Here is a 27,630-nt window from a genome sequence, read left to right on the forward strand (position 1 = left end):
TTGGGGGGGTTTCTGATTGTGTGAAGAGGTTGCTCTGCCTATAAGGGTGAGGTAAGATGCTGTGTTATTCAGGGGGTTCAGTATTTGTCAGGGGCACTATTTTTATTTCATAATTTACTTAGATTATAAGAATAGATATAGAAGCGCTCTTACTACATTTTTATTGCATCAATGCGTTATTGGGCATCTATTGAATATCAATTGAATGCAATGAAGGTAAAAACTTCCTCTGTCAAGACCGAGTTGCATTTACAGCACTGTTGTAGTACGCATTGGCATTTGGCAGTCACAAGGTGGCGCTGCCAGAGAATTTGTTGGAGCATTGAGGAAAGGAAGGTATGTGCAGAACAGGAAGACGCCTCTTTAAACATACGAGCGGCAGAACGGGATGTTATTATAGCAAGAATGGAGACATACTTGACTTGTAGTGTGAAAGTGCCTTCTACATTAAATGGCATTCGTACCCCCACTGCAGTGCAGTTTTTATCACTCTGAGTGCCTGACACGCCATGGCTGTGATGTGTGAGAGCCCGGCAGGATGGCTTCTTGATGAACTGATTCTAATTAATAAGTGGTACCAGTTTGGGGGTGGTCTGCGCGCGGCTCCCAGCTCTGTCTCGCAGGAGGAAGGGCACAGCAACAAGAGGACAGTGTACAAGCTGAACGATGAGCTGTTCATGTTGATTAAACCTTATATCTCCTCGCATACCTCTACCCAGCCAGTGACACCTGACAATGCTGCTGCTGCAAGCAGCTGCAGGCTGGAGAACAGCCCGCACCTCCCCATCAAGGCAGGAAAAAAGGTATTTTGCTTCAAAGTGATGGATGTATGATTATAGCTGATAAAGCAACACCCATCCTGCTAGAATCCTGCCAGAATAGATACAATAATAGTATATAAAATAAAGTTGATGAGCTGCAGCCTGGCATTGATTAAAGTAAGAGTGTGCAAGGTCCTGAGCTATACATGTGCATATCACAGCTAAGCTTTGTATGGTGGCCTACACCTTGCCTTTCTGTCTGGTATAGAAGGGGCACTGCAAGGCAGTCACATGAGCATAACATTTAGACTGTCATCTCACTTTAAGAACGGTGAGAGCAGGTTTGTGTAGTGGGCTCTCCTCATGCCCACCACTCCCCTAGTTCTCCTCCGTCTCTCTCCGTTACCGCGTATCAATCCCCTGAATTTACTGGTTGGGGTAGTGGCTGCTAACTGTTCAGGCGCTGCCCGGCGACGAGCATTCTTGATTGAGCACCCTGACCAGGAAGCAAGTTCTGGGATCGGTACGCGGTAATGAAGGGGGACAGAGGAGAATGGGGGAAGCGGTGGGCATGAGGAGAGCCCACTATACATGCCTGCTCCCCCTGTTCTTAAATTGTTCTATGCACTAAGGTATCCTTTAATCTCACTTATAGTAGAAACAGGAATATTAATGATCTTTTTGCTTCTATATGTCTTTTTTTTTATTATTATTATTAAATCAAGCGATCCTTTGCCCCAGCAGGTCCCTATTAGCAGAGCTGGTCAGTGTTTTGCTAGTGCTTGGTCCACATCTTCCCCATGTGATCACTCTCTGATCTCTGCCTTGGTGCAGAGGCCAGAAAATGCCATTTGTTTGAGGTAAATGAGATAAAAGTCTTTAGAAAATGAAAGATTATAGTCCAATTTTATGACCTCCATGTAGTATACGAGCATACCTACACAGACTATGTATGCCTCCATTGTCTAGAATACAGTAAAACCCCCATTATCCAGCATCAGCGGGGATCAGCTGATGCCAGATAAGTGTGCGAGGCCTGTCAGAATATCCACTCACGAATCTGCTCCAATGCCCCAATCTAACTCCACAGTTTTCACCTTATGTGGCGCGTCCCCAGTTGAACAGGAGGTGAGGTGACAACACCTGCCTGACTTTGGTTACACCCAGGCCTTTGATGTGCAAGGCATTGGAGCTGAATGCAGGGTGAGTGAATAAACTTTCAAGCCAAACAAAAGTACAGAAATAGCAAGCCCAGTAACAGTCCAGAGTCATACACGGGCAATCAGAAATACGCAGTACAGAAGGGCAAGGCAGATCAGGTCAAGAGGCAATCAAAGGTCAGTCCAGCCAGCAAACAGTCGTAACGATAATTCCAGACAAGAGGTCAGTTCAAGCGGAAGACAAGAGTTGTCAAATAACAGGCACAGGACAAATCCAGATAATCCAAAGGCATAAAGTTAGCACACACAACGACTGATAAGTCGCAGCTCAAGTCAATCCAACTGTTGGATTGACTTGAGCTGCATCTTATCAGTCGTTGGTCGCCTCTTATCAGTGATAACACCTTGTCGTCTTGACAAAAGTTGTCCAACTTTACTTGACAAGAATTGTCCAACTTCTTCAAGTTGTTTGATAATCGTGCATTTAAAAGACTTTTGTTGAGCGTGTGTATGTGGCTTTAGATGTATTGAGTGAACACCATTTAATTTCATGGGAATTGTGTTGATTTTACAGAAACGTAAAAGGTTAAATGCGTTAAATCAAGGTGAATTGGATGCACTGGCTTACCATCAGCAGGTAAAAATTATTCTCTAGATCACTAATTATTAATATGCATAAATCATGAAATTCTCTGTTCCTATTGCAGTTTTAAAGCAAACAGGTGAGTTTGAAAATAAATTAAATATACCACCTAAATAAGAACTCCCTCTGGATTCTGTTGGGTCCAATTTTCGCTGCTCTCTCTCGTTATTTTCAGATTTTATTTCATTTTAAAATTAATTCTCCTACAGCCAAGATGGCTGCGATGTCAGAACTGTTTTCGTCCTTGTTCCATGCATGTCTTACATGCACACTCTCTGAGCGCTGAGGAGACACTATATTGACAGGAGTGCAGCTGCTATAGGTGTGGAGCGGGTGTGAGTTATGCTGCAAAGGACGTGTTTTAGTTTAGTGTTTTACAGCTAATTACATAGTAAAAGAACTCCCAAAATATTTTTTAATTGCGTCCCTTCCTGTTTGAGCTTTTCAACAAGCTCCTTGTCAAATATTTTGGGAGTTTTTTTTACTGGCAATGCAAACAGGATGGGGCGTAATTAGCTGCTGGCATATTATTGGCCAAGGAACATGCCTGTGTTCTCCACTCACTACAGAAAAACTGCTTCTGGTACACTGTAAAGTTAACCTGAAGTGAAAGGGATATGGAGGCTGACATAGTTATTTAATTGTAAGCTAAACACATTGCTTGACTTACCTGCTGATTGTCTGCCTCTAAAGGTGCCCATACACTGAGCCGATTAACGGCCGATCGATCGAAATTGATCGATTGATCGATCGCAAATCGATTGACCAAATGCCATCAGAGCGATTTTCAATAGATTTCATACTGAAATCTATTGGAAATCTGTTCCTAGTAAAAAATGTTCCTAAACACATCAGATAGATCAGAAATCTGCTGAGAGATCTGCTGCTAATCTAACGAGTGTATGGCCACATTAATGCCTAGTACACACCATACAATTTTCTGTTAGATAGATTTTTCAGTAAAGGTGGCCATACACTGGTCGATTTGCCATCAGATCGACCAACAGATAGATCCCTCTCTGATCGAATCTGATCAGAGAGGGATCGTATGGCTGCCTTTACTGCAAACAGTTTGTGAATCGATTTCAGCATGAAAGCGATTCACCGTCTGTGGAGCTGCCGGCGCCCCCCCCCCCCCCCGCATAAATTACCTGATCCGGCCGGTGCGAGTCCCCCAGTCTCCGCTGTCTTCTTCTCCGCTCTGGGCTCCAGGGCTGCAGCTTCACTGTACTTCCTGTCCGGGGAAGTTTAGACAGTAGAGGGCGCTCTACTGTTTAAACTTCCTGTCCGGACAGGAAGAAGTGAAGCCTGCCGGAGCCCAGCGCAGAGAAGGAGCAGCGGTGACAGCGGCCAGATCAGGTAATGTATTGCCGCTAGCGTCGGTCACAGTGATCGAATATGCTGTATATCGGCGGGAAGATCTTTAGATTTTCTGCATTTAGGTGGCCATATACTGGTCGATTTGCCATCAGATCGACCAACAGATAGATCCCTCTCTGATCGAATCTGATCAGAGAGGGATCGTATGGCTGCCTTTTCTGCAAACAGAATATGAATCGATTTCAGCATGAAACCGATCACCATCTGTCAAGCTGCCGCCGCCCCCCTGCATACATTACCTGATCTGGCCAGCGCGAGTCCCCTGGTCTACGCTGTCTTCTTCTCCGCGCTCAGCTCCAGCTTCACTGAACTTCCTGTCCTGGGAAGTTTAAACAGTAGAGGGTGCTCAACTGTTTAAACTTCCTGCCGGGACAGGAAGAAGTAAAGCCTGCCGGACTCGGAGCCCAGTGGAGAAGGAGCAGCGGGGACACGCGCCGGCGGAACAGGTAATGTATTGCCGCTGTATTGCGTCGGGCATTCGAACGCTGCTATCGGCGCACTCCCAACCCGCCAGCGATCGAGTGAAATCTTCCGCACGGACAGGTCGACGGGAATTGCCTGGAACGATCGATTTCGGTGATCGAATCTGCTGTATATCGGCGGGAAAATCGTTAGGTGTATGGGCCCCTTTAGATTATTTTCTGTAGAGAATGGTCATTATCTCTGGTGCATTGTCTTCTGGTTATCTCCTGCTGAGTAGAACAATGCCTAATTGCTCGGCAGATAGATGGTTAGATAGATAATTTCCAACATGTTGGAAATTATCTATCTGGCAGGTATATCTTACAGAAAATCTAATGCTGGGAATACACGGTGTGTTTTTGCGGCTCGATTCTGCCACCCGATCGATTCCCCACTCGATTCCGCGGGCGATTCTCTTATCTTCCGCTTATTTTCCTTATCTTCTTCCATTGTCCCCCATGCGGAATCAAACGCGTAAACGATCGGGTGGGATATCGGACGTGTCGGAAATTATCAATCGAGCCATCTAAATGGCTCTGAATCGAGCCGTGTATTCCCAGCATAACTGAAAATTGTATGTTGTGTACCTAGCATAATACTTAAAGAGGATCTGTAACATAAAAAGATCCCCTGGGGGGTACTCACCTCGGGTGGGGGAAGCCTCCGGATCCTAATGAGGCTTCCCACGCCGTCCTCCATCCGTCAGGGGTCTCGCTGCAGCCCTCCGTGGAGTCCGGGCAGCGGTGACGTCATTATTTACCTTCCTGGCTCCAGCGCAGGCGCTCTGACGGCTGTCGGCTCCGAACTACACGGAAATACCCGATCGCCGTCGGGTCTGCTCTACTGCGCAGGCGCAAGTTTCCGGCGCCTGCGCAGTAGAGCGGACCCGACTGAGATCGGGTATTTCCGTGTAGTTCGGAACGGAAAGCCTCCACAGCGCCCCCCGCTGGAGCCAGCAAAGGTAAATATTAAACTAACAGTCGGCACAGTCGCCGGCTGTTCGGAGGGCTGCGGAGAGACCCCCGTGGGACAGAGGACGGCGTGGGAAGCCTCATTAGGATCCGGAGGCTTCCCCCACCCGAGGTGAGTACCCCCCAGGGGATCTTTTTAATGTTACAGAGTCTCTTTAAACAAGTATGCAGATTAGATGTTTCTGCCAACAATCTAGCAAGATTAGCTGCATGATTGTTTCAGGTGTGTGATTCAGACACTACTGGTGCTAGTAAGGTCAGGAGGACTGCCAGGCAACTGGTATTGCTTAAAAGGAAATACATATGACGGGGTGGGGCTAAGAACTCCAGGGATTGCCCTAATGCCGCATAAGCAGCCAGCATGTGTATTGCCACTTCCATGTTCATGCTAGACCCTATAGGCTGATACAGGCTCATTGGTTATTTTATTTACATCCTTTGTTCCATTTTATTTGGTACTCAGTCAGATGTCATGCTGACAACCGAAATCCCATTCTTTTTTGATAAGTGGTTTTTAGACCACAAAACATCCAGTGAACTGTAATATGCATTTTAATGTGTTTCTTAGCTGCACTGATCTAGTTTAAAAAAAAAAATCCCCAATGTTAAACAATTAATCATAATTTCTGAGCTCAGAAATGAATAATCAGTGACAAATGCTTCAGTTTTCCCATGGTGGATAGTGTAATAGGTCTTTGTCACTGTGGAATGTAGTGTATGCAGCATAAAAATGAAAGTAGGGTCACATCTCCGTCACTAAACTCATGACGAGCAGGGAACGGCAATAACTATCCAAACTCAGGTCATGCTTACTGACTGGAATAGTAGAAACAGCAAAATTTAACGCACGCACGCACGCACGCACGCACACACTTCTAGTAATTAAAAGTCTGGTAATCTTAAAAAAAACTATTTTTCTTGTTAGGGTATATTAACTTCTTTAAAGCTTTGTATGTTGTCGTGAAGTTTAAGATACTACCATTTGTCCCAGATTTCCTATCTCTGACCAGGGCTGTGGAGTTGGTACAGAAATCATCCAATTTCGACTCCTCTGTTTATTAAAACCACCGACTGCAACTCCGACTCCAGGTACCCAAAATTGTTCCAACGCCAACTCCACAGCCCTTGCAAAGCTATGGAATGAGTACAAAAATCATCCGACTCCAATTCCGACTCCTCACTTTATGAAACCTCTGACTTCTCGACTCCGACTCAACAGCCCTGTCTTTTGACTCTGTATGTGGGCACATATGCTCAGCTGGGTGAGATTTTAGGACCAATTACTATTGTCATCTGTCTTGGTCTCCATATGCCCTTCATGTCCTTTCCCCAGAGGAGAGAACATGCATATTCAGCTAAGCCAAGCATGCAGGCTGCATATCAGATTAGTGTGCTTCAGGGAAAATGAACCGGAACCATTTAGTGTAATAGGTGAATAGAAGCAGGAACCTATGGATACCTGAACAAGGCCGGGCACAATAAGGGTCCACACAGTGGCTGGGACTTTACAGATTATGCAGGTATGCAAAACCTTTTTAAATACACCATATATGTAAAAGGTAAGGTATTAACCTGCTGGGCGGTCTGGACGAGCACAGCTCGTCCAGTACCGCCGGAGGCTGCCGCTCAGGCCCTGCTGGGCCGATTTGGCTGAAATAAAAAGCAGCACACGCAGCCGGCACTTTGCCAGCCGCGTGTGCTGCCTGATCGCCGCCGCTCTGCGGCGATTCGCCGCGAGCAGCGGCGAAAGAGGGCCCCCCTAGCCGCCTGAGCCCTGCGCAGCCGGAACAAAAAGTTCCGGCCAGCGCTAAGGGCTGGATCGGAGGCGGCTGACGTCACGACGTCGGCTGACGTCGATGACGTCACTCCGCTCGTCGCTATGGCGACGATATAAGCAAAACAAGGAAGGCCGCTCATTGCGGCCTTCCTTGTTTATTCTGGGCGCCGGAGGCGATCGGAAGATCGCCTCCGGAGCGCCCTCTAGTGGGCTTTCATGCAGCCAACTTTCAGTTGGCTGCATGAAATAGTTTTTTTTTTATTAAAAAAAAACCCTCCCGCAGCCTGCCTGGCGATCTTAATAGAACGCCAGGCAGGTTAATATAAAATTGCTTTCTATACGACACACACAATTACCAGTAATAGTATTCCGTTTTCTGAATATAGCAACATGTTTTGTGGGTTAAAGTCCGCTTCCTCACGTATCAGCACCTTTAGGTTTTTTTAAGAGCACGTGAGCCCCCATCTAACGCATGCTGAATGGCAATGCCCTTCAAAAGGGAAAGACATACACAATTATCACAGTACCAAAAAAAAGTGTCATAAAAAAACTTCACTATCACCACAAAGACTTCAATTTATCAAAGACTGTTGGGAAAATACCACATTCGGTATTTTTATTTTAGACTTTTTTTTTTTTTGCTAATTCATCAAGACTTTCACAGGTACGGTAGAAGTTCTGTAATTTACCAAAACCCATGGCTTCAATTCACAAAAACGTGTTCTGTACAGCAGAACGTACAGGGTTAAACGGCCGCAGGGGAAAACCGCCTTTGTTCAGGATCTCTCTCCTCCGCTGCCTGGGGGGTAGAAAAGCTCGACCCACCCGAGAAGGCATCAGATCCTATCACAGGGACTTGTAGAAGACAGAGACTGTTGCTATTGGCTCTCTGCTCCTTTCAATCATAGTTAATCCCTCTCTGCTTCTATGAGTCACAGCTCCCGCCCGCACCGTTTCCGACACAGGGTAGCCCAGCAGGAACTAGCCAGGGAAGGATACAAATGGTTAGAGAGGTTGTGTGTGTGTCTGTCTGTATGTATGTATGTATGTATGTATATACATAAAAAAAAAAAAATATATATATATATGTGTGTGTATGGGCAGCGGTGGCCTAGTGGTTAGCCCGTTCGCCTTGCAGCGCTGGGCCCCCAGTTCGAATCCCAGCCAGGTCAACATCTGCAAGGAGTTCGTATGTTCTCCCCTGTCTGCATGGGTTTCCTCCAGGCACTCTGGTTTCCTCCCACATCCCAAACATACAGATAAGTTAATTGGCTTCCCTCTAAATTGGCCCTAGACTATGATACATACACTACACAATACATACAGCGCTGCCCATAATTATTCATACCTCTGGCAAATTTTGACTTAGTTACTTTTATGCAACCAGCAAGTGATTTTTTTTTTTTGGCGGGAAATGACACAGGTGTCTCCCAAAAGATAACACGATATACAAGAGGCATTATTTTCGGGAAAAGAAAATATTTCTCAGCTGTTTACATTTGAGCAAAAAGTGTCCAGTCCAAAATTATTCATACCCTTCACAAACTGTCACAGTCTGTGGGAAAATCCAAAGTTCTATACCATTCCAAATAGTCCAAGCTGTTCTAAAGCATCCTAATTACCCTGATTAATTGGGAACAGCTATTTTAATCAACTCAACAGGTGAAAAACAGCAGTTCTCTGCAGTTGGTTTGTGGACAGTCATGGCTAAGACAAAGGAGCTCAGTGAGGACCTGCAGCTGCGCATTGTGGCTGCTCACAAGTCAGAAAAGGGCTACAAGGCCATTTCTAAAGGTTTTCAAGTTCCAGTGGCTACAGAGCAAAGTGTTATTAAAAAATACAAGATGTTCCGCACTGTGGAAAATCTCAGAGTACTTGGCCAGAAGCCAAAAGGGACACTTGCGCTGGCCAGGAGGATAGTGAGAGAGGTGAAAAAGAATCCAAGGATCACCACCAAGGCCATCCTGGTGAATCTGGGCTCTGCTGGTGGCAATGTCTCAAGGCAGACAATGTAATGGACACTGCACACTGCTGGGTTCCACAGATGCAGACCAAGGAGGACCCTTCTCCAGATAAGGCACACAAAAGCTTGCTTGGCCTTTGTAATTGCTCATCTAGACAAAGAAGAAAACTTCTGGTCCTCTGTGTTATGGTTAGATGAAACAAAAATTGAATTGTTTGGTCACAATGATGGTTCATTCATTTTGGTAAAACAGGAGAAGCCTTCAACCCAAAGAATACCATCCCCACTGTCAAACATGGTGGTGCTTTGGGGGTGTTTTTCAGCCAATGGACTGGGGAACATATTCACAGTAAACGGCACCATGAAAAAAGAGCAATACATGAGGATTCTCTACGACAACATCAGGCAGTCTGCAGAGAGACACCAGTGGAAATTTCGGCATGACAATGATCCAAAACACTCAGCAAAAGTAGCGAAGAAATGGCTGGCAGGCAACAACATTTACGTTTTGGAGTGGTACAGCCAGTACTACTTGAATCCAATTGAGAATCTGTGAAGGGAGCTAAAGATCAGGGTGATGGCAAGAAGACCCTCCTACCTGAAAGATTTGGAGCTCACTGCTAAAATCAATGGACACAAATACCTGTGGAGACATGCAAAAAATTGGTCTGCAATTATAGGAAGCGTTTGATTGCTGTAATAGCTAATAAAGGCTTTTCTATTGATTGAGAATGGTATGAATAATTTTGGACTTAAAACACTTTTTGCTCAAATGTAAATAAAATATGAGAATTTTTCCTCCCCACAATAATGCCTCTTGTACATTGTCTTATTATCTTATGGGAGATACCTATGTCATTTCCCGTCAAAAAATTACTTGCTGGATGAATAAAAGTAACTTTAAGTCAAAATTTGCCAGGGGTATGAATATTTATGGGCAGCACTGTACATAGACATGTGACTATGGTAGGGCTTAGATTGTGTGTCCTTTCTGTTCCCCCGTGTGTCTCCTCTGTTTCCCCGTGTGTCTCCTCTGTTTCCCCGTGTGTCTCCTCTGTTTCCCTGTGTGTCTCCTCTATTTCCCCTCGTGTCTCCTCCACTCCCCCATGTGTCTCCTTCACTCCCCCATGTGTCTCCTCCACTCCCCCATGTGTCTCCTCCACTCCCCCATGTGTCTCCTCCACTCCCCCCTGTGTCTCCTCTGTTCCCCCGTGTCTCCTCTGTTCCCCCTGTGTCTCCTCTGTTCCCCCTGTGTCTCCTCTGTTCCCCCTGTGTCTCCTCTGTTCCCCCTGTGTCTCCTCTGTTCCCCCGTGTATCTCGTCTGTTCCCCCGTGTATCTCGTCTGTTCCCCCGTGTATCTCGTCTGTTCCCCTGTGTATCTCGTCTGTTCCCCCGTGTATCTCGTCTGTTCCCTGGTGTGTCTCCTCTGTTCCCCCGTGTGTCTACTCTGTTCCCCCGTGTGTCTCCTCTGTTCCCCCGTGTGTCTCCTCTGTTCCCCCGTGTGTCTCCTCTGTTCCCCCGTGTGTCTCCTCTGTTCCCCCGTGTGTCGCCTCTGTTCCCCGTGTGTCGCCTCTGTCACCTCTGTTCCCCGTGTGTCTCCTCTGTTCCCCATGTGTCTCCTCTGTTCCCCCTGAATAAATAGAAACCAGCGGCAGCACAGCTCACCTAATCTGTCGAAGCCCACAGCGATCAGAGACCTCTACTCTTCCTCATGGCATCATGGGTGTTCGTAAGTTGGGCACTCTCTGTATTTGGCATAAAAGATGTAGTGACCTTTTCTCCCCATCTTTGGGGGGAGAAAAAGTGTGTTTTATATACCGATAAATATGGTATTTTAATTACAACATAAAATATTATTGAAAAATGAGGGAACTATGTTTTTATTGTTGCCGTTCTTATTTTCCTGAATAGTTTAGTTTTCACCTTTATTCTGCCTGGTTTCCTCCATTCTATAACCTTACTGAATGGCTGTTCGCTACCGACAGCTCCAGGCTGGACATAAATACTGAACATCTCACTTGTTGAACCACATGCTCTAATGTTTGTGTATTGGCATTTGAGGTATTTAACTCACAAGTCAATAATTTATCTCACTAATCGATAATTTTAGTTTTCCATGCAGAAACCGCCTTAATGTATTGACATTTCAAAATATGTTTAGAAAAATCCGCTTTCAGCTTTACCAAATGCAGTAAGGCTTTGTGAATTGAGCTCATTGTCAGTAAACATTGCGTGATGCTGCTTACTTCCTCACTGGAAGCCAGTGGTAAGCTTGCAATTCCTGAATATGCTTTCATACCAGAGGTCTTATGGCCTCAAGGCCCTTTTGACTAAGTCACTCTCTGTATGGATCAATTCAGTTAACATTTTACTATATTGACTTGTTCTGACTGAGTCACATCTTAATTCAGAGGGATTAATCCACTCAGCAGTACTTGCCAACAACCCTCAGGGCTCGTTTCCACCATAGCGAATCCGCATGCGGCGACGAGATGCGGATTCGCTTGTTACACTGAAGTGGCCGGGGCTGTTTCCACATGTGCGGCGTGCGGGAGCGATTTGGCGGCGGGCCAAATCTGCACGACGGGACCCACAGAATTCGCCTGCGTCGGGAATCCGTGCGAATCGCCGCTAATGTATTTAATAGTAAAAACGCATGCGTTTGTTACATGCGTTTTTACCCGCGATTTCGCGTGCGATTTCGCACCTTTTTCAATGTTATTTTGCCCTGGCAGTGTCATGGTTAATTTCGCATGGCACCCTGCCATGCGAAATCGCACGCGAAATCGCGGGTAAAAACGCATGCGGAAACGCATCCGCATGCGTTTTTACAAGCGTCGGAATGCCGGCGAAATCGCGTCGCAACAGTGGAAACGGGCCCTCAATGCTATATTGTAACGAAAAAAAGTAATGGGAATATTTCATTGCAACTTACTATCTTGTTAAACTTGCTTGATGCAGGTCAACTGAAGAAGCACATCTGTAGTGATTCACTTTTAGCTCAAAGCAAGAGATAGATCCCCTTTGAAATCAAAAGACTGTGTTTGCATTTCCAGAAGCATGCACTGCTTTGGGAATTTGGAAGGTCCACAAAGGACAGCTTCACTTTCTTAACATTTTTAGGTCATAAAAATACTTTGACAGATCTCCCGGGTGTTCCATTTCTATCACTGAGTTATCTGTGCTTTCTTGACAGTAGCAATGTCTCACCGCACTCAAGTTTCAGTGACAAAAAGTTAAGCACGTCTTTTTTGGAAACGAAAATCTCACTTTTAGAGAATATATTTAGGAATGTCTGAAGTTTGCAGATCAGACTCTACTGTTTCAATGAGGAAAAAAAAATCCAAATTCTCTGTTGCTGCTCATAGCAAACAGCACAGCAGGGTATTTATATTTTATATTCTACAAGACTAGTTTTCCAATAATGGCCCCACTCAGTTCTGATCTTTACTAAGTCATCAAAGCTTTCTCCTTTTAAAAACATAGCCAGCATGAACTATACCTCAAAGCTATGAAGGAGATCAGAATCGGACGTAATTTCAGCATTTTGTAAGAATTCTGTGCTTTTGTAAAATGCAGATTTTCTTTTTCTCCCTGTAATTTTTGACTCGTTCTTGCTCTCAGCAGGAAGATGTGCTAAATAGATGTTAATAGCCATTCTTTCTAAATTTCTGACATTTGTGTGAAAGGAATACCTTGTGGTTCTGTGGAGCAGTATAGATTATGCCCTCATAAAGCGCTCAGCTTGTGAGGTTGCAGCCTTGAATTTGATTATGAAACCCTTCTGATGTAGTAAAAGTCGGCAAACAAGGTCTGCATGAATAATAAATGGTACTGAATTTTTCATTGACTGAATTACGGAATGTTTTCTTGAAGGGATCTCTTCGCAACATACATAATTTAGTGGTAATAATGGCTGTTGCTCTTACAAGGAGAGTACAGTGAGAATGGCAACATAGCATCTGTGGGACATCTGTCAGTTTTAACTTAGACTTTTGGAGTAACATTCGTTTTAAAGTACGGTAAGTTTAGGTTTAAAAATGCTAAGGCTCAAGAGGAGTAAATAACCATCTTAGTAAATAATATTTCCCTTTTTTCATTATGCCTGTAGAGACTTTAATTTTTTGGGGGTCCACAGTGTTTGCTTGGAATGGCGGTTACTACTGACATGAGCTGTGTTATTTGCTCCTGACACTTAACATTCTTACATGACTGTTTGTCTGCCTAGGCACAAAGTTCAAACTAGCTTTAAAGAGACTCTAACAAAATTTTGAGTCTTATTTCTTCTATCCTATAAGTTCCTATGCCTATTCTAATGTGCTCTGTCTAACTGCAGCCTTTCCTATTTGCACAGTGGCTGTATTATCTATGTTATATGATCTAATCTTCTCTCCTCTGTCGGGTCTGTCGGGCTCAGGCAGTCAGGCTGGAATGTGCTGTGCTGCTTGTGATTGGATAGAAGCTATACACACCCTCTCCAGGCCCCCTGCATACTCTGTATGACTCGCACACTGAGCTACTCTCAGCCTATCAATTGCTATGTCTTTTGTTTATAAACACTGCATAAAAATGGCAATTACAAGCCAGGATTGCAGCAGGGAGTGGCAGAAACAGCACAGAGGGGCCCAGGAGAACATAATGAATAGAATGGTATGTTTTTTATTGTAAGAATTTTTGAGAACAGATTCTCTTTAAAGAGTACCTAAATTATACAATACAGTTTTATTTAAACCTAATAAGTTGCCAAGATATATAAAATAAAACATGGTAAAGAGTGATTTTCTCACCCCTAGGGTCCGTTTTCCACATATGGTCTAGAAATCCCGCCCCCAGTGTGAAATTGGGACCGGGCCTTTTTTTTTTCTTTCCAAACCGTAGGTGCAAAGGATGCTGGGGTATTGATGTCATAACTCCACCCCTCATGTCCATGTGATCTAATTTAGGCAGACCGACATCTGAAATAAGAATGATAGCAAATAGACATGATAAGACAGGTTGCAGCAGTTCTCCTGTCTCTCCTCTGTCTTACACACTGTGAAAAGAGAAGTAATTTGCTTCAGGCAGACAAAGAGCAGGGGAAGGAGCGGTAGGGAAGTTAACTAGGCTTAAAGGGAACCAGAGACGAAGCATAGGTAAAAAATGGACAAAGATGTTATACATACCTGAGGCTTCCTCCAACTCCATGAGCCTGGATCGCTCCCACGCCGCTATCCACCGCTGCCTCTATCGCCGGTACCGGGTCCCGTCACTTCCGCCGGACGTGACCAGTTGTACGCAGGGGCTCCCTCCGGCTTTGTACGCATGCGCAGTATGGAGGGAGCGAACTGCGCTTGCGTCGACTGGCTCCACTGGCCGAAAGTACGGGACCCAGTACCGGCGGACAGAGGCAGCGGAGGACGGCGGCGTGGGAGCGATCCAGGCTTATGGAGCTGGAGGAAGCCCCAGGTATGTATAAATCTATTTCTTTTTCAGCTCTGTGTCACAAAATGCATCTGCTGGCGAATTTCCTGAACTATTGATGAACTTCCTCCATTTCGCCAGCCGATGTCATCTGTGTCCTCAGAGTTTGAAACTGCTTGAAGTATCATCTGCCACCAGCAGAGGTCTCACTCACAAGAACTGTTATTGCAGATTTAATGAGGGCAGCTCTGTGATCACCTGGACTCTGTCATCTGACTTTCTTGGACACTATTTAACCTGCCTTAACAGACCACTCTGTGCTAGCTCATCAAAGTCTGATCCTGAATCAAAGTCTGTTTCTGATCAATGTCCGTTCCTGATCCTGAGTTCTAGCCTTCTGGTCTTGTTCCTGATCCTGAATCCTAGCCTTGTATCCTGTCTTGAGTCTTAGCCTTGTATCTGCTCTGATCGTGTTTGACCTGTTTTCTGTATCTGACTTACCTTTTGCCTAAGCGATTATATCTTGTTTGTATCTCTGGTTTGACCCTGCATGTATGACGTTCCGTTGCCTGCCGATTTTATAATTCTGATGCTCTGTCTCTGTATATAATGTATATGATTCTCATGTGTATAGATTAGTCAGGTTTGAGGTTCAGTGTGCACACTATATTGTTATGCTTGGATACCTTTGCATATTATCCTATATGCAGGGGGTCCATAGCATCTTCAATACCTGATATATTCTGCTTATGTGTTTGTTTCCAGTTGCACCATTGCTTATAGTACTTGCCTGTCGTCTGCATGATTCTCTGCATAAACTTAATACTAATTGTTTATGCATCCTGATAGAGTAATTCTTTGCATAAACTTAATGCTAATTGTGTATGCATTCTGATGGTCAGATTCTCTGCATAAACTTAAGCTTGTTTATGTGTCCTGTTTGTTTGATTCTCTGCATGATCTTAATGCTGATTGTTTGTTTGTAAGCTGTGTAACTGTTTTGTTGCATAACTCTGTGCATGAACTTAATGTGCAACATTTATGCTGATTACAATAAATCTTTATGTTTATTCCTTTAATTCCAGTCTCAGTGTTTCTTGCATACTGACAGAGCAATCTTCCTTGCGATTCCCTTGCATTGTACACCAATGCATCAGAATCATGACACTCTGGTTCTCTTTAAGAGGACACAATGCTTTAGCAAGGCTTCAGCTTCAGGAGAAATAAGGAAGTGCTACTTACAGACATAAGTGTGAGTCAGTTTTATCCACTATGATGTACCAGATGTAAACTTTATATGTTCATCTAACTGTACACAGTGCATAGACTACATATACACTCAACTAAAGGATTGTTAGGAACACCTGTTCAATTTCTCATTAATGCAGTTATCTAATCAACCAATCACATGGCAGTTGCTTCAATGCATTTAGCGGTGTGGTCCTAGTCAAGTCAATCTCCTGAACTCCACACTGAATGTCAGAATGGGAAAGAAAGGTGATTTAAGCAATTTTGAGCTTGGCATGGTTGTTGGTGCCAGATGGGACAGTCTGGGTATTTCACAATCTGCTCAGTTACTGGGATTTACACGCACAACCATTTCTAGGGTTTACAAAGAATGGTGTGAAAAGGGAAAAACATCCAGTATGCAGCAGTCCTGTGGGCAAAAATACCTTGTTGAGGTCGGAGAAGAATAGGCCAACTGATTCAAGCTGATAGAAGAGTAACGTTGACTGGAATAACCACTCGTTACAACCGAAGTATGCTGCAAAGCATTTGTGAAGCCACAACATGCACAACCTTGAGGCGGATGGGCTACAACAGCAGAAGACCCCACCGGGTACCACTCATCTCCACTACAAATAGGAAAAAGAGGCTACAATTTTCACAAGCTCACCAAAATTGGACAGTTGAAGGCAGAATGAGAACATGGATCCATCATGCCTTGTTACCACTGTGCAGGCTGGTGGTGTAATGGTGTTGGGGATGTTTTATTGGCACACTTTAGGCCCCTTAGTGCCAATTGGTCATAGTTTAAATGCCACGGGCTACCTGAGCATTGTTACTGACCATGTCCATCCCTTCATGACCACCATGTGCCCATCCTCTGATGGATACTTCCAGAAGGATAATGCACCATGTCACAAAGTTCGAATCATTTCAAATTGGTTTCTTGAACATGACAATGAGTTCACTGTACTAAAATAGCCTCCACAGTCACCAGACCAAATAGAACATCATTTGCAAAGAAAAGTCTCCCATATTTTATCTAAACGGGAGCATTGAAGATCCTCAAAAGACTGGCACCACACAAGGTATAAATAGCTCAGTGGATGTTTATTGCAGCATCTAGCAATAAAAGGGCAACGACAGCCCGCTGTTTCGGCCTATAAGGCCTTTGTCAAGTTGCACCTTGACAAAGGCCTTATAGGCCGAAACAGCGGGCTGTCGTTGCCCTTTTATTGCTAGATGCTGCAATAAACATCCACTGAGCTATTTATACCTTGTGTGGTGCCAGTCTTTTGAGGATCTTCATTGCTTGACCCCTTGGTACAGGGGTGAAGACCAGGCACACCTTTCTTTTGGAATAATTTTGGTGGTGCTCCTGATTTGTTGCTTTTTCTAAACGGGAGCATGCATTATTCGACTTGTTAGACTAATAATTGCCCGGTGCCGACGGCAGGGAAGGCGCCGTGATCGTAGGCGGACAGTGCAGGACATGACAGCTACAGGGGGCTGATCGAAGACCGAGGAAAATGTCAGAACCCCTTTAACTCTTCCTAGAAAACAGCATGAAACTTTTTTTTTTCTTTGCTAGAAATGTTCTATTTCTTATCCGTACTACACATACAATTCATTATCTCATACGTTTATTTTCACTTCAAGTTTGCTTTAATTCATCATGCTACATTTAGCTTCAGGTACTCTTTAAGAACAGTCAGATAGTGCCATCCAGTCTGCCTAATTATCCTTATATGACTATGACCATCTTTTAGGGAGCATGACAATGAATAGAAGTTAACTGATGATTATTTGTACTACTCGACATATCTCCTTTTAATTTCTCTATTTGTCTTGCAGATATGTGATCTTATTTTAAAAGGGTCACTGGAATTAATACAAGAGGGACTGAAGAAAGGGCTGCTCCATACCTTCTCACAGGAGGAAGAGGGGAATTGTCCAACCTCTTCAGGGGTTTGTGTGTTCCGCAATGGCTTGGCTGAACTCTGCAATATGAACAAGGACCTGCATTTTTTAGGTTCCCAGGAATACCCTGTCAATATCATAGGTAGTGAACAGCCAGTCTCTCAAGACATAGACTATTTATCATGTATTACGGAGAACATCTCAGAATGGCCACAACTCCTTCATCTTCTTGGAGAAAAGTATATCATACCACCCAAAACCAGCTTCCTTTTGTCAGATATTTCCTGCATGCAGTCTCTTCTACACTGTAAGTACTGGCTATTGTTTCTCTGTAGAACAGGCATTTGGGTGCTGGCGCTCAGCTATTAAATAGCTGAATAATGGCTAGCGGCTAAAGGGTGCAGGGAGCTCACCTCACCCTGGTGATCTGGCCCAGTGCTGACTATATTGTATTGTACCGCTGGTGCTGGTCACTGGTTCTACACATTGTCAGCACCAGATCATCTCAACAGAGAAAGAAAATGGAAGGTGAGTATTGGCTAGGGCTACAGGTGGAAATTACATTGGTGTAGGAGGGCTAGGACTATTTCATATGGGCAGCTAACAGGTTGTAAATTCACCACCTGTCAGCTGCTCTCCCGCACCGGCCAGGCGCATGTTATCGCTCTGTACCGGTGGTAGATTGGTGACCCCTTATGGAGTCACATCTAAATGCAACTTTAGCCATGCTCAACATGTCGCAGCTCTCTGGCACTGTGTAACGACGTAGCGTATCAAGCGCTGACGCAAGTGGTGTTAGCACTCATGGGCATTTATGGGGAGCAGACAGATCGCTGAATTGCCAGAGAAGTGCACAGTTCAGCCTCTCACCTGAAAGTTGTCCAAGTGTGAGAGAATAAGGTAGGTGGAGGTTAGAGATAACAGCCAGTATGAGGAGGTTAGGGTTTAATATTTAGATAAGGATTGAGGAAATGAAGGAGGAGGATAGGATAGGGTTAGGTGACAGCAAAAAATGTATGTTAGGGTACTGTTTCCACTTTTGCTAAGAACAGTCCAAGAGACAGAGACCTGCACTAGTGCTGATGCAAGGATGCACCCTGATCCCTTGCCATGTACGGCTATGGGGATTCCTATGTGGTACGGAAAAAAAATGCCGTCAGCACTACGTTTTATAATAGGCTGTGATTCACCGTTCAAATTTGCGTGTGGGAAATGCTGCAAATAGCCCCTTGTGGAAACAAGCCCTGAGGGAAATGGGCTATACTAGGTAGGTGTGTAGGGAAGGTCATGGGTTAGGGCTTTATTTACTAAGAACTGTTCGACAGGAAAAACCCCTCAAACCCCAAGGAATGTATTTTTGAAAGCCACTAAGAATATTGGTAACAGTACATTACTGATATTCTAACATCATCTGCGGCCCAAATGAACTCTGCATACAGTTTACCGATACATCCAAGTTGGAATTGTTAGCATCTCGTTCACCACCTCTAACCACGGCCTATTTATGCCCATGTAATTGCAAAATAGAGCAAGGCAAAGTCTAACAGCAATGAGGCTTATCATCACTAATCAATCATCAGGTCCATAGTTTTGCTTAGCTTTTCACCCTGGCGATCAGCAAAGTGCAGTGGCAATGTATCCCTATGAGACCATTCTCACTGCAGCGTTTGCGATTTATATAACTCACAAAAGCACTGCAGACAGCATTTCAGCTGTGATCACAATGTGATTTTCACTCCCCCCGAATGAAAATCACTGAATGGAATCGCCCAAAATTTGCGCTACTCAATCGCTAAGCGATTATGTTTTCCAATCTAAAGCCTCATCTACACGCGTAGATGAGGCTCCGATCCGGCGGCTCGATTAGCCGCCGGATCGCCTCTTCCGCGTCCCCGCCACCCGTGCGTGTGCCGGATTTGATACCCGCTCGTCCCCGCGCCGCTTATCTTCCGCTCGATTCCCTGCCATTGTCCCCTCGCGGGAATGAGCAGGGAATCGGCGGTAGCAAGGTCCGACCTGTCGGATCTTATCAATCGAGCCTCATCAGCGGCTCGATTGATAAGTAACATCGGAGCCTCATCTACGTGTGTAGATGAAGCTTTAGGGCTTGATTCACTAAACCGTGATAACTCAAATATCACACCTTATCAAAGATATCAAACCTTGAGCTTGATTCACAAAGCCGTGATAAATGCTATCACAGGTGTGATAAGCTCAGTGCGCTGGTTAGCGCACGTAATAATCAGGATCACATTTATTTCGCCAAGCATGACTGGGTCATGCCTGGAATTAGGCTTGGCACATGAGTACAGGGCACGTACATAGAAACATAAGAGACAGCATAGCATAGAGCATAGTGGCATCACTTCATATTAACTAACATATACAAAGAACGTTCCAAACACAACTGGATCCAAACATATACATATACTTTTACTTTTCCAAACACATCCGTCACATGGTTTGCATGCAGAAAGTCAAAGGGGAGGGGGAGGGGCAGCCTACGGGGGGGGGGGGGGGGGGGGGAGAGCATAGGCAGAGTTAATGGAGTTCAGTGAAATTACAGCCGAGGGGAAGAAGCTGTTTTTGTGTCTCGTGGTCTTTGTTGAGATGGACCGGTACCTCAGATACCTCCGCCCCAAGGGGAGCTGATTGAAAAACTGGTGGCCAGGGTGGGAGGGATCCTTGGCAATCTTCAGTGCTCTGGAGCGTAGTCTGGCATTGTAAATAAAGGTTTGCGTGCAATAACTTTCCAGTTCACGCTCTAACCCATAAGTTAGCACGTGAACGGGAAAGTTAATGCACTTAAACCTTTACTATTATGCGTGCAAACCTGTGATATCTTTGATAAGGTGTGATATTTGAGTTATCACGGTTTAGTGAATCAAGCCCCTAGTGTGAACCAGTTCTTACTGCTACACCGTGCAAGTACAGCTGCATATTTATGTTCGGACCTTCACATAAATAAGAATTACAGCCCTAACCGAGATTTTCCTCCTTTCATTTTGTAACTTCTCTTTTTTTTTTTTTGGCGTTTAGATTTGTTTTTGTTTTCTTCCTTCCAGAGAAATATATGAGCTGACAAAACTTCTGTTTTAATTAAATAAATGTTTGTAAGGACATATTTCAAATGTTAGCGCAACATTTTCCTTTCATACAGTCAATAGAAAGGCATCTGCAATTTGTACTGTCAGCAGTGGCAACAGATGACTAAAGTACAATAAGATCTTTTACTAATCTCTGTGGATTATGCTGCTTGTGAGGACTGTAAATCTTCAATATTACACTCCAGAACAGGAAAAACAGATTGAGGGGAGAAACGGTCAAAACAATGTGTCAGATTTAGGAATTCTGCTATGTGTTAAGATAAATGAGAGCATACCCATAAATTCACAGGACCTAAAGTTGGAAACTACTTGGAAACAACAAAATCAGTTTGTCTGCAGTAACTATCATTTATTGCTGGTATTTGTGGAAAAAAGTAGTAGAGGAATAATGAAACAGAAAATCAAGGCTGCTCAAAACCTGGTATGACTTAAAGGGAACCTTAACTGCTGCGGAAAAATAAATTCACTTACCTGGGGGCTTTCCCAAGCCTCCTGCAGCCGTCCTGTGCCCGCGCCGGTCCTTCGGTGCCCTCCGGTCTCCCTCCGCCGCTAAGTTTCGATTTCGGACGACTGCCAGTCGTCCTGGGGCCTCTTCTGCATTCCTGGTCGTAAACTGCAGTAAAGCGCGTCCGCATGACGCGTTTGGCGTCATGCGATGACGCGTTTGGCGTCATGCGGACGCGCTTTACTGCAGTTTACGACAAGGAATGCGGAAGAGGCCCCAGGACGACTGGCAGTCGTCCGAAATCTAAACTCAGCAGCGGAGGGAGACCGGAGGGCACCGAAGGACCGGCGCGGGCACAGGACGGCTGCAGGAGGCTTGAGAAAGCCCCCAGGTAAGTGAATTTATTTTTCCGCAGCAGTTAAGGTTCCCTTTAAAGGGACTCCGAGCAGTGCAGAAACTATGGAAAGATGCATATCATTTTAAAGCTCTTTTTCTCCTCTTTCCAATGATATATAAACCGCTGCCCTACGCCTTTTAGTTTTCGCTATTTTCGCGATTGAAATTGCCGCGGCCGTGATTTCAATCGCGAAAATAAAGAAAACTAAAAGGCGTAGAGCAACGATTTAGGTGTCGCCAGAAAGAGGAGAAAGAGAGCTTTAAAATGATATCCATCTTTCCATAGTTACTTGTATTACACAGGACGACACTTTCCCCAGTGTCAGCAGCTCCATTCAGCAGAAAAAGTCGGCCTGTGTAATACAATGTAACTATGGAAAGATGGATATCATTTTAAAGCTCTCTTTCTCCTCTTTCTGGCGACACCTAAATCGTTGCCCTACGCCTTTTAGTTTTCTTTATTTTCGCTATTGAAATCACGGCCGCGGCAATTTCAATTGCGAAAATAGCGAAAACTAAAAGGCATAGGGCAGCGGTTTATATACCATTGGAAAGAGGAGTAAGAGAGCTTTAAAATGATATGCATCTTTCCATAGTTTCTGCACTACTCGGAGTCCCTTTAATTAACTCAAACATTGATGAGTAACATTTATGGTCTGCAGAAATGGTACAGAGGGTAAGTGACGGCAGAGGTAGTGCAGTGGGAAACACTGAAGGGGCAGAGGTGACACAGTGAGTGGAGGGGGAAAGGTGGCGCAGCAGGGAGCACTGAAGGCACAGGGAAAGAAAGGTGACACAGAGGGGGACATTGAGGCATTAGGGTACAGAAGAGGTACAGGGGACAGAGATGGCGTAGTGCTCTGGTTTAACAGATTCCATTTAAGAACATACAGTCCCTATGTTGTTCGTTAACCTCAATAGCCAGCTTGGACTATGGTATACTAAGAAGGCCTCCATACACCATTTTGTATAGTCTAATGCTCTAAAACTAATCATCACTGCCACATATACATGCCTGTCTCGTTTGGGCAATATCCCCTGGATTTTGATGTTTTATATAGCCTGCGGTAGGCAACACGGAATACCTTAGGGATAACCTCGGTTTATGTTGATAGGCTGCAGGAGCATGCAGAGTAAAGGGCACTGACCATGTTAGGATATTGAAGCTGTTTACAGATGACTGGAGGGGGATACAGCCAAAAGGGAGGTGCGGTAAGAGACTGCACACCTCCCCATACACTAGCATAGCCTCTGATTTTCTACCGGTATACAGCTAGAGCTTATTTTCGGGGGAATATGGTAGCACATGGGGGACTTGTGTGACATCACACAAGTGCCCCACATGCTATAGTGCCAGCAGCCACATGGGGAAAACAGCATGGGCACTCCGTCACAGGAAGTATAAATGCACTGGCACCAGGGGGCACATAAAATATTTAGGGAAATGTGGCCGGAGGCAGTGAGGCAGTGTCACAAGGCTGATTCCAATAATATTTCATGCTGAAATCAATTGGGAAATGTTTTTTTGTGATGTATGGGCAGCCAACAGATTTCTCTCTGATCAGATTGGATCAGAGAGAGATCAATCTTTTGGTCAAATCTGCCCATCAGCACTAGATGAATGGGCACCTTTTGGTTGGCACACAGAACCTCTGGTATGAACGGGCCTGATCTCCAGCAGGCAGAAATAAAACAACAAAATAGGGGTTGGGAAGTACATTGTTTGGGCAAAAAGAAAAGTTGTTTATAAAAAAAATGTATTCGGGTGCTTAGGTTTTAAGTGTTTCGCTTATGAAATAGAGATTTGTTAAAAATAAGGAACCAGCTTCTATAATTTCACAGCTACAGAGAGCTGAAGACTTGTCTGTATCCTCTGCTTGCAAAAGTCTCTCAGCATACATCTTTTTAGGTGCAATCCCTAAGGCCTCTTGCACACTGCATGCGTTTCCAATTCCGCTTTTTAATCGGCTTTTACATCCGATTCCGATTTTTAATCTTTACTGCACACTGCATTTTTTTTTAATCCATTTTTCTGTTGGATGTATTCAGGGAAATCGGAATTGAAAATCGGAATCAGAAACGGATTTGGAAGCGGAAAACGGATTTGCAGTGAGCAGGGAGCCTTAGACATAAGAACACATGATCAGATAAACAGCCAGATGGTTTAATTTTCTTACTAAAAAAGGAATATAATGAAAACTATTTATGCTGTTAAGCTAATAATGCTGTAATTGTTCAGTTTGTAAGGCTGGATTCACTTTCACAATAAGTGTCAAGGCATATGTAATTTGTGCACATTTCCATGTCTCTACATACAGTATTTCATAATAAGGAAAGTTTTCTGCTATTGCTCGTCAGCAATGGGGGCTTGTTAGGAGCATGTGGTGCTTCTTGGATAATGCTCTCTCATGAACCAGTAAAAATGTCCGCAATATGTAAATTTCACATGCAGAAATGGCAATGTCAGTATACATGAGAGATGCAAGGTGCTGATGGGAGCAGGGGGCACAACGTGCAAGTATACCTCTCACTTTGCTCCTCCCCCCCCCCCCCCCCCTCTGTATCTAACCACGTACCTGATACCGCATACTGAAAGCTGCTAAAAAGGACATTTATTTTTTTCAACTCATGTCATGGGCATGTGAAACAATGCAGCACTGTGTGATACTTTCTCTTGGCAGGGCTGAATGAAACTAACAACCAAATGCTCAGCCTGCCTCCCATTCACCCCCATTAAAGAGAGAGCATCCTGTTAAACCAGGGACATGATGTCTGAGGACCATCCAGCCAGAGGCCATCAGTGGTCCAATAGCATCACATTTGAGAACTGCTGAGACAGAAAAATACTCTCATCTTATACATCCTGCACAGAGACCTCCAGCTTATGTCCAAATCCTGTTCTCAGTCTGCAGCTTTAATGTAAATATGTTTGCTGAGAATATTGTAATGATTAATGAGTTTGTTATGAGCTCTCTGCTTTTAACAGCACGCCGAGGACTAGCCACGTTTGATTTACAGGAGAGGGGTTGGAGAAAGTTAAGTCCTCAGATATTTGAGGCTTAGGTGTTAATTTAGAAAATACTTTCACTTTCTGAAAATTCCTCCCCGCTGTCCTCTTCACACACCATACAGAGCTATGTCTCTGACTGATTCTTGTTTCTTTGCTTGTTACTGATGAAGACTTTTCTGAGGACTCTATAGTTTTGTTTATTAATAGAATTTTATAGCCAAATGTAAAGTGTCATAGGCAGCTAACTAAATCTGTAGCTATTCTCGATTTGTGCATTTTGGCAATGCGTATAGTGTGCTGTACGCAAGAACATCTGACGTTCTCACTATTGCACTGGTTGCGATAACCCACTGCTGCATTCAATTTTTTCCCCAAAATGCAGCGTTGACCCATTCACTGTAGTGTATGGAAACAGCTGCGCAATGGACGGCAACGCGGATGGTGTGCGATGCCAACACATCTGCGTTTGACAATGTGAACAAGGCATGAGGCCTTATTCACACTCTGGGCTTGATTCACTAAACCGTGATAACTCAAATATCACACCTTATCAAAGATATCACACCTTATCAAAGTTAACATGCCTTATCAGAGTAGCATCGCGAGCGCTACTAACTTATGCCTGCTAATTGGAAGTGGCACTCGTCCTGCCCTGAGCCCCTGCAGGTTCGTAGCGCTCACTATGCTACTCTGATAAGGTGTGTTAACTTTAATAAGGTGTGATATCTTTGATAAGGTGTGATATAGTTAAGGTGTGATATTTGAGTTATCTCGGTTTAGTGAATCAAGTCCACTATACGTTGCTGTGCGCTTTTTGGCAACATCTATAGTATGTGATAGGCAAGAACATCAGAATTGCATTGACTGCATTGCACGGCCATCTGGCATTTAATAGTACCACCAGCATATTATTCTAACACACTTTTGGATATTATGATTTTAGCTTAGGTTCCAGTGTGTCATTTAGCAGAAGCAGGTTGTCACTGCCATTTACCTTTGTCTATATTCTGGTTTCTTGCATGTCACTTTCAGTTTTGGATAGCTTCATGAGCAGAGCTCTTCATAACTACTCAGTAATACTTTCCTGAGCTTTAAATCTCTGAGGCCAGATTTTACAATTTAGCAATTTACTTTAAATGTTAAGGAATATCCAATAAATGTCTGCTATGATGGATGGTTCTTTCTTGAAAGCTTTACAGCAAAAACCTGAGTTAATCTCTTCAAAATACTTTAAACTCCAAATGGATTTCCAGCAGCTGAATGTGAGCTTCTGTGTTAAAATCTTACAAATGTGCTTATGGGTTTTTATTATTTTATTTTATGTATGAAATGCCAACATATTATAAAATAAGACGCGATAGCATGTTTTAGGAGCAAAGGCAATGGTGAAGAGTTCTGACACACTTAAAAATAAGGGTAAGGCTAGAAGGCTTTTCTAGCCGCACTGATCAGTCAGTTTAGCAAGTCCTAGCGTACCAGTGAATGTAGAGCAGCTCAGGTGTTTTCTGCAGCAGTCCATCATGAAACTGTATTGCTGTAGGAAGAGAGCTGTGATTTGCCATTAACAGCTCGTGATCAGCCGCTGTGAAACTTTTAGCTGATGGTCATGGTCACAGATAAAAAATAATGGATTACACAAGCCACTCTTTAGTGACAGTCTTCATGTACCTTTGTACCTGAGATATGTGTAATTTCAGATAGATTCAGTGTTAAATATTCAGAATAGTGGTAATATAGTTACCGATACTCTGCTGTTGGGTTTTTGACCAGTGCAGTTTCTGCACCCAGGGCGAGGGTGTAAAAATTACGCACCCCCCCCCCCCCCCGTGCAAGATATGGGTGCCCGCAGTATAGGTTAGCCAGGTCTAGTTGCACTTAGTATGGGTCCCCCAGTATAGGTAGCCAAGAATAGGTACCCCAGTATAGGTCGCAAGGCATAGGTGAGCCAGTATAGTTGCCCCCGCTATAGGTTAGCCAGGTAGGTGCCTCCAGTATAGGTAGCCAGTATAGTTGCCCCCAGTATAGGTTAGATAGGCAGGCGCCCCCGGTATAAGTTAGATAGGTAGGTGCCCCAGTAAAGGGTAGCTAGGTGGGTGCCTCTAATATAGGTAGCCAGAATAGTTGCCCCCAGCATAGGTTAGATAGGTAGGTGCCCCAGTATAGGTTATTTAGGTAGGTGCCTGCAATATAGGTAGCCAGTATAGTTGCCACCTGTATAGGCTAGCCCCCCCAGTATAGGTTAGATAGGTAGCTGCCCCCCAGTGTATGTTAGATAGGTAGCTGCCCCCCAGTGTAGGTTAGTAGGTAGTTGCTCCCCAGTGTAGGTTAGATAGGTAGTTGCTCCCCAGTGTAGGTTAGAGTAGGTAGCTGCCCCCCAGTGTAGGTTAGATAGGTAGCTGCCCCCCAGTGTAGGTTAGACAGGTAGCTGCCCCCCCAGTGTAGGTTAGATTAGGTAGGTGCCCCCCAGTGTATGTTAGATTAGGTAGGTGCCCCTCAGTATAGGTTAGATAGGTAGCTGCCCCCCAGTGGAGGTTAGATTAGGTAGCTGCCACCCAGTGTAGGCTAGATAGGTAGCTGCCCCCCAGTGTAGGTTAGTTGGTAGCTGCCCCCCAGTGTAGGTTAGATTAGGTAGGTGCCCCCCAGTGTAGGTTAGATAGGTAGCTGCCCCCCAGCGTAGGTTAGATTAGGTAGCTGCCCCCCAGTATAGGTTAGATAGGTAGCTGCCCCCCAGTATAGGTTAGATAGGTAGCTGCCCTCCAGTATAGGTTAGGTTAGGTAGGTTCCCCCCAGTATAGGTTAGATAGGTAGGTGCCCCCCAGCGTAGGTTAGATTAGGTAGCTGCCCCCCAGTATAGATTAGATAGGTAGCTGCCCCCCCAGTGTATGTTAGATTAGGTAGGTGCCCCCCAGTATAGGTTAGATTAGGTAGCTGCCCCCCAGTGTAGGTTAGATTAGGTAGGTGCCCCCCAGTATAGGTTAGATTAGGTAGGTGCCCCCCCAGTATAGGTT

General features: G+C 44.5%; 1 protein-coding gene across 1 annotated transcript in view; it reads left to right on the plus strand.

Moving 5' to 3' along the window:
* Positions 1 to 357: 357 nt before the first annotated feature.
* METTL4 (methyltransferase 4, N6-adenosine) overlaps positions 358 to 27,630 on the plus strand; it is a 175,708-nt gene continuing 148,435 nt past the window's right edge. The window contains exons 1-3 of the mRNA XM_068237227.1: positions 358 to 803; positions 2,496 to 2,558; positions 17,599 to 17,971. Of these exons, the coding sequence (XP_068093328.1) occupies positions 510 to 803; positions 2,496 to 2,558; positions 17,599 to 17,971 (730 nt within the window). The 5' untranslated portion in view covers positions 358 to 509. The remainder of the gene's footprint in view (positions 804 to 2,495; positions 2,559 to 17,598; positions 17,972 to 27,630) is intronic.

The sequence above is a fragment of the Hyperolius riggenbachi genome, chromosome 5 (genome assembly GCF_040937935.1).
Source record: "Hyperolius riggenbachi isolate aHypRig1 chromosome 5, aHypRig1.pri, whole genome shotgun sequence".
Classification (NCBI taxonomy): Eukaryota; Metazoa; Chordata; class Amphibia; order Anura; family Hyperoliidae; genus Hyperolius; species Hyperolius riggenbachi.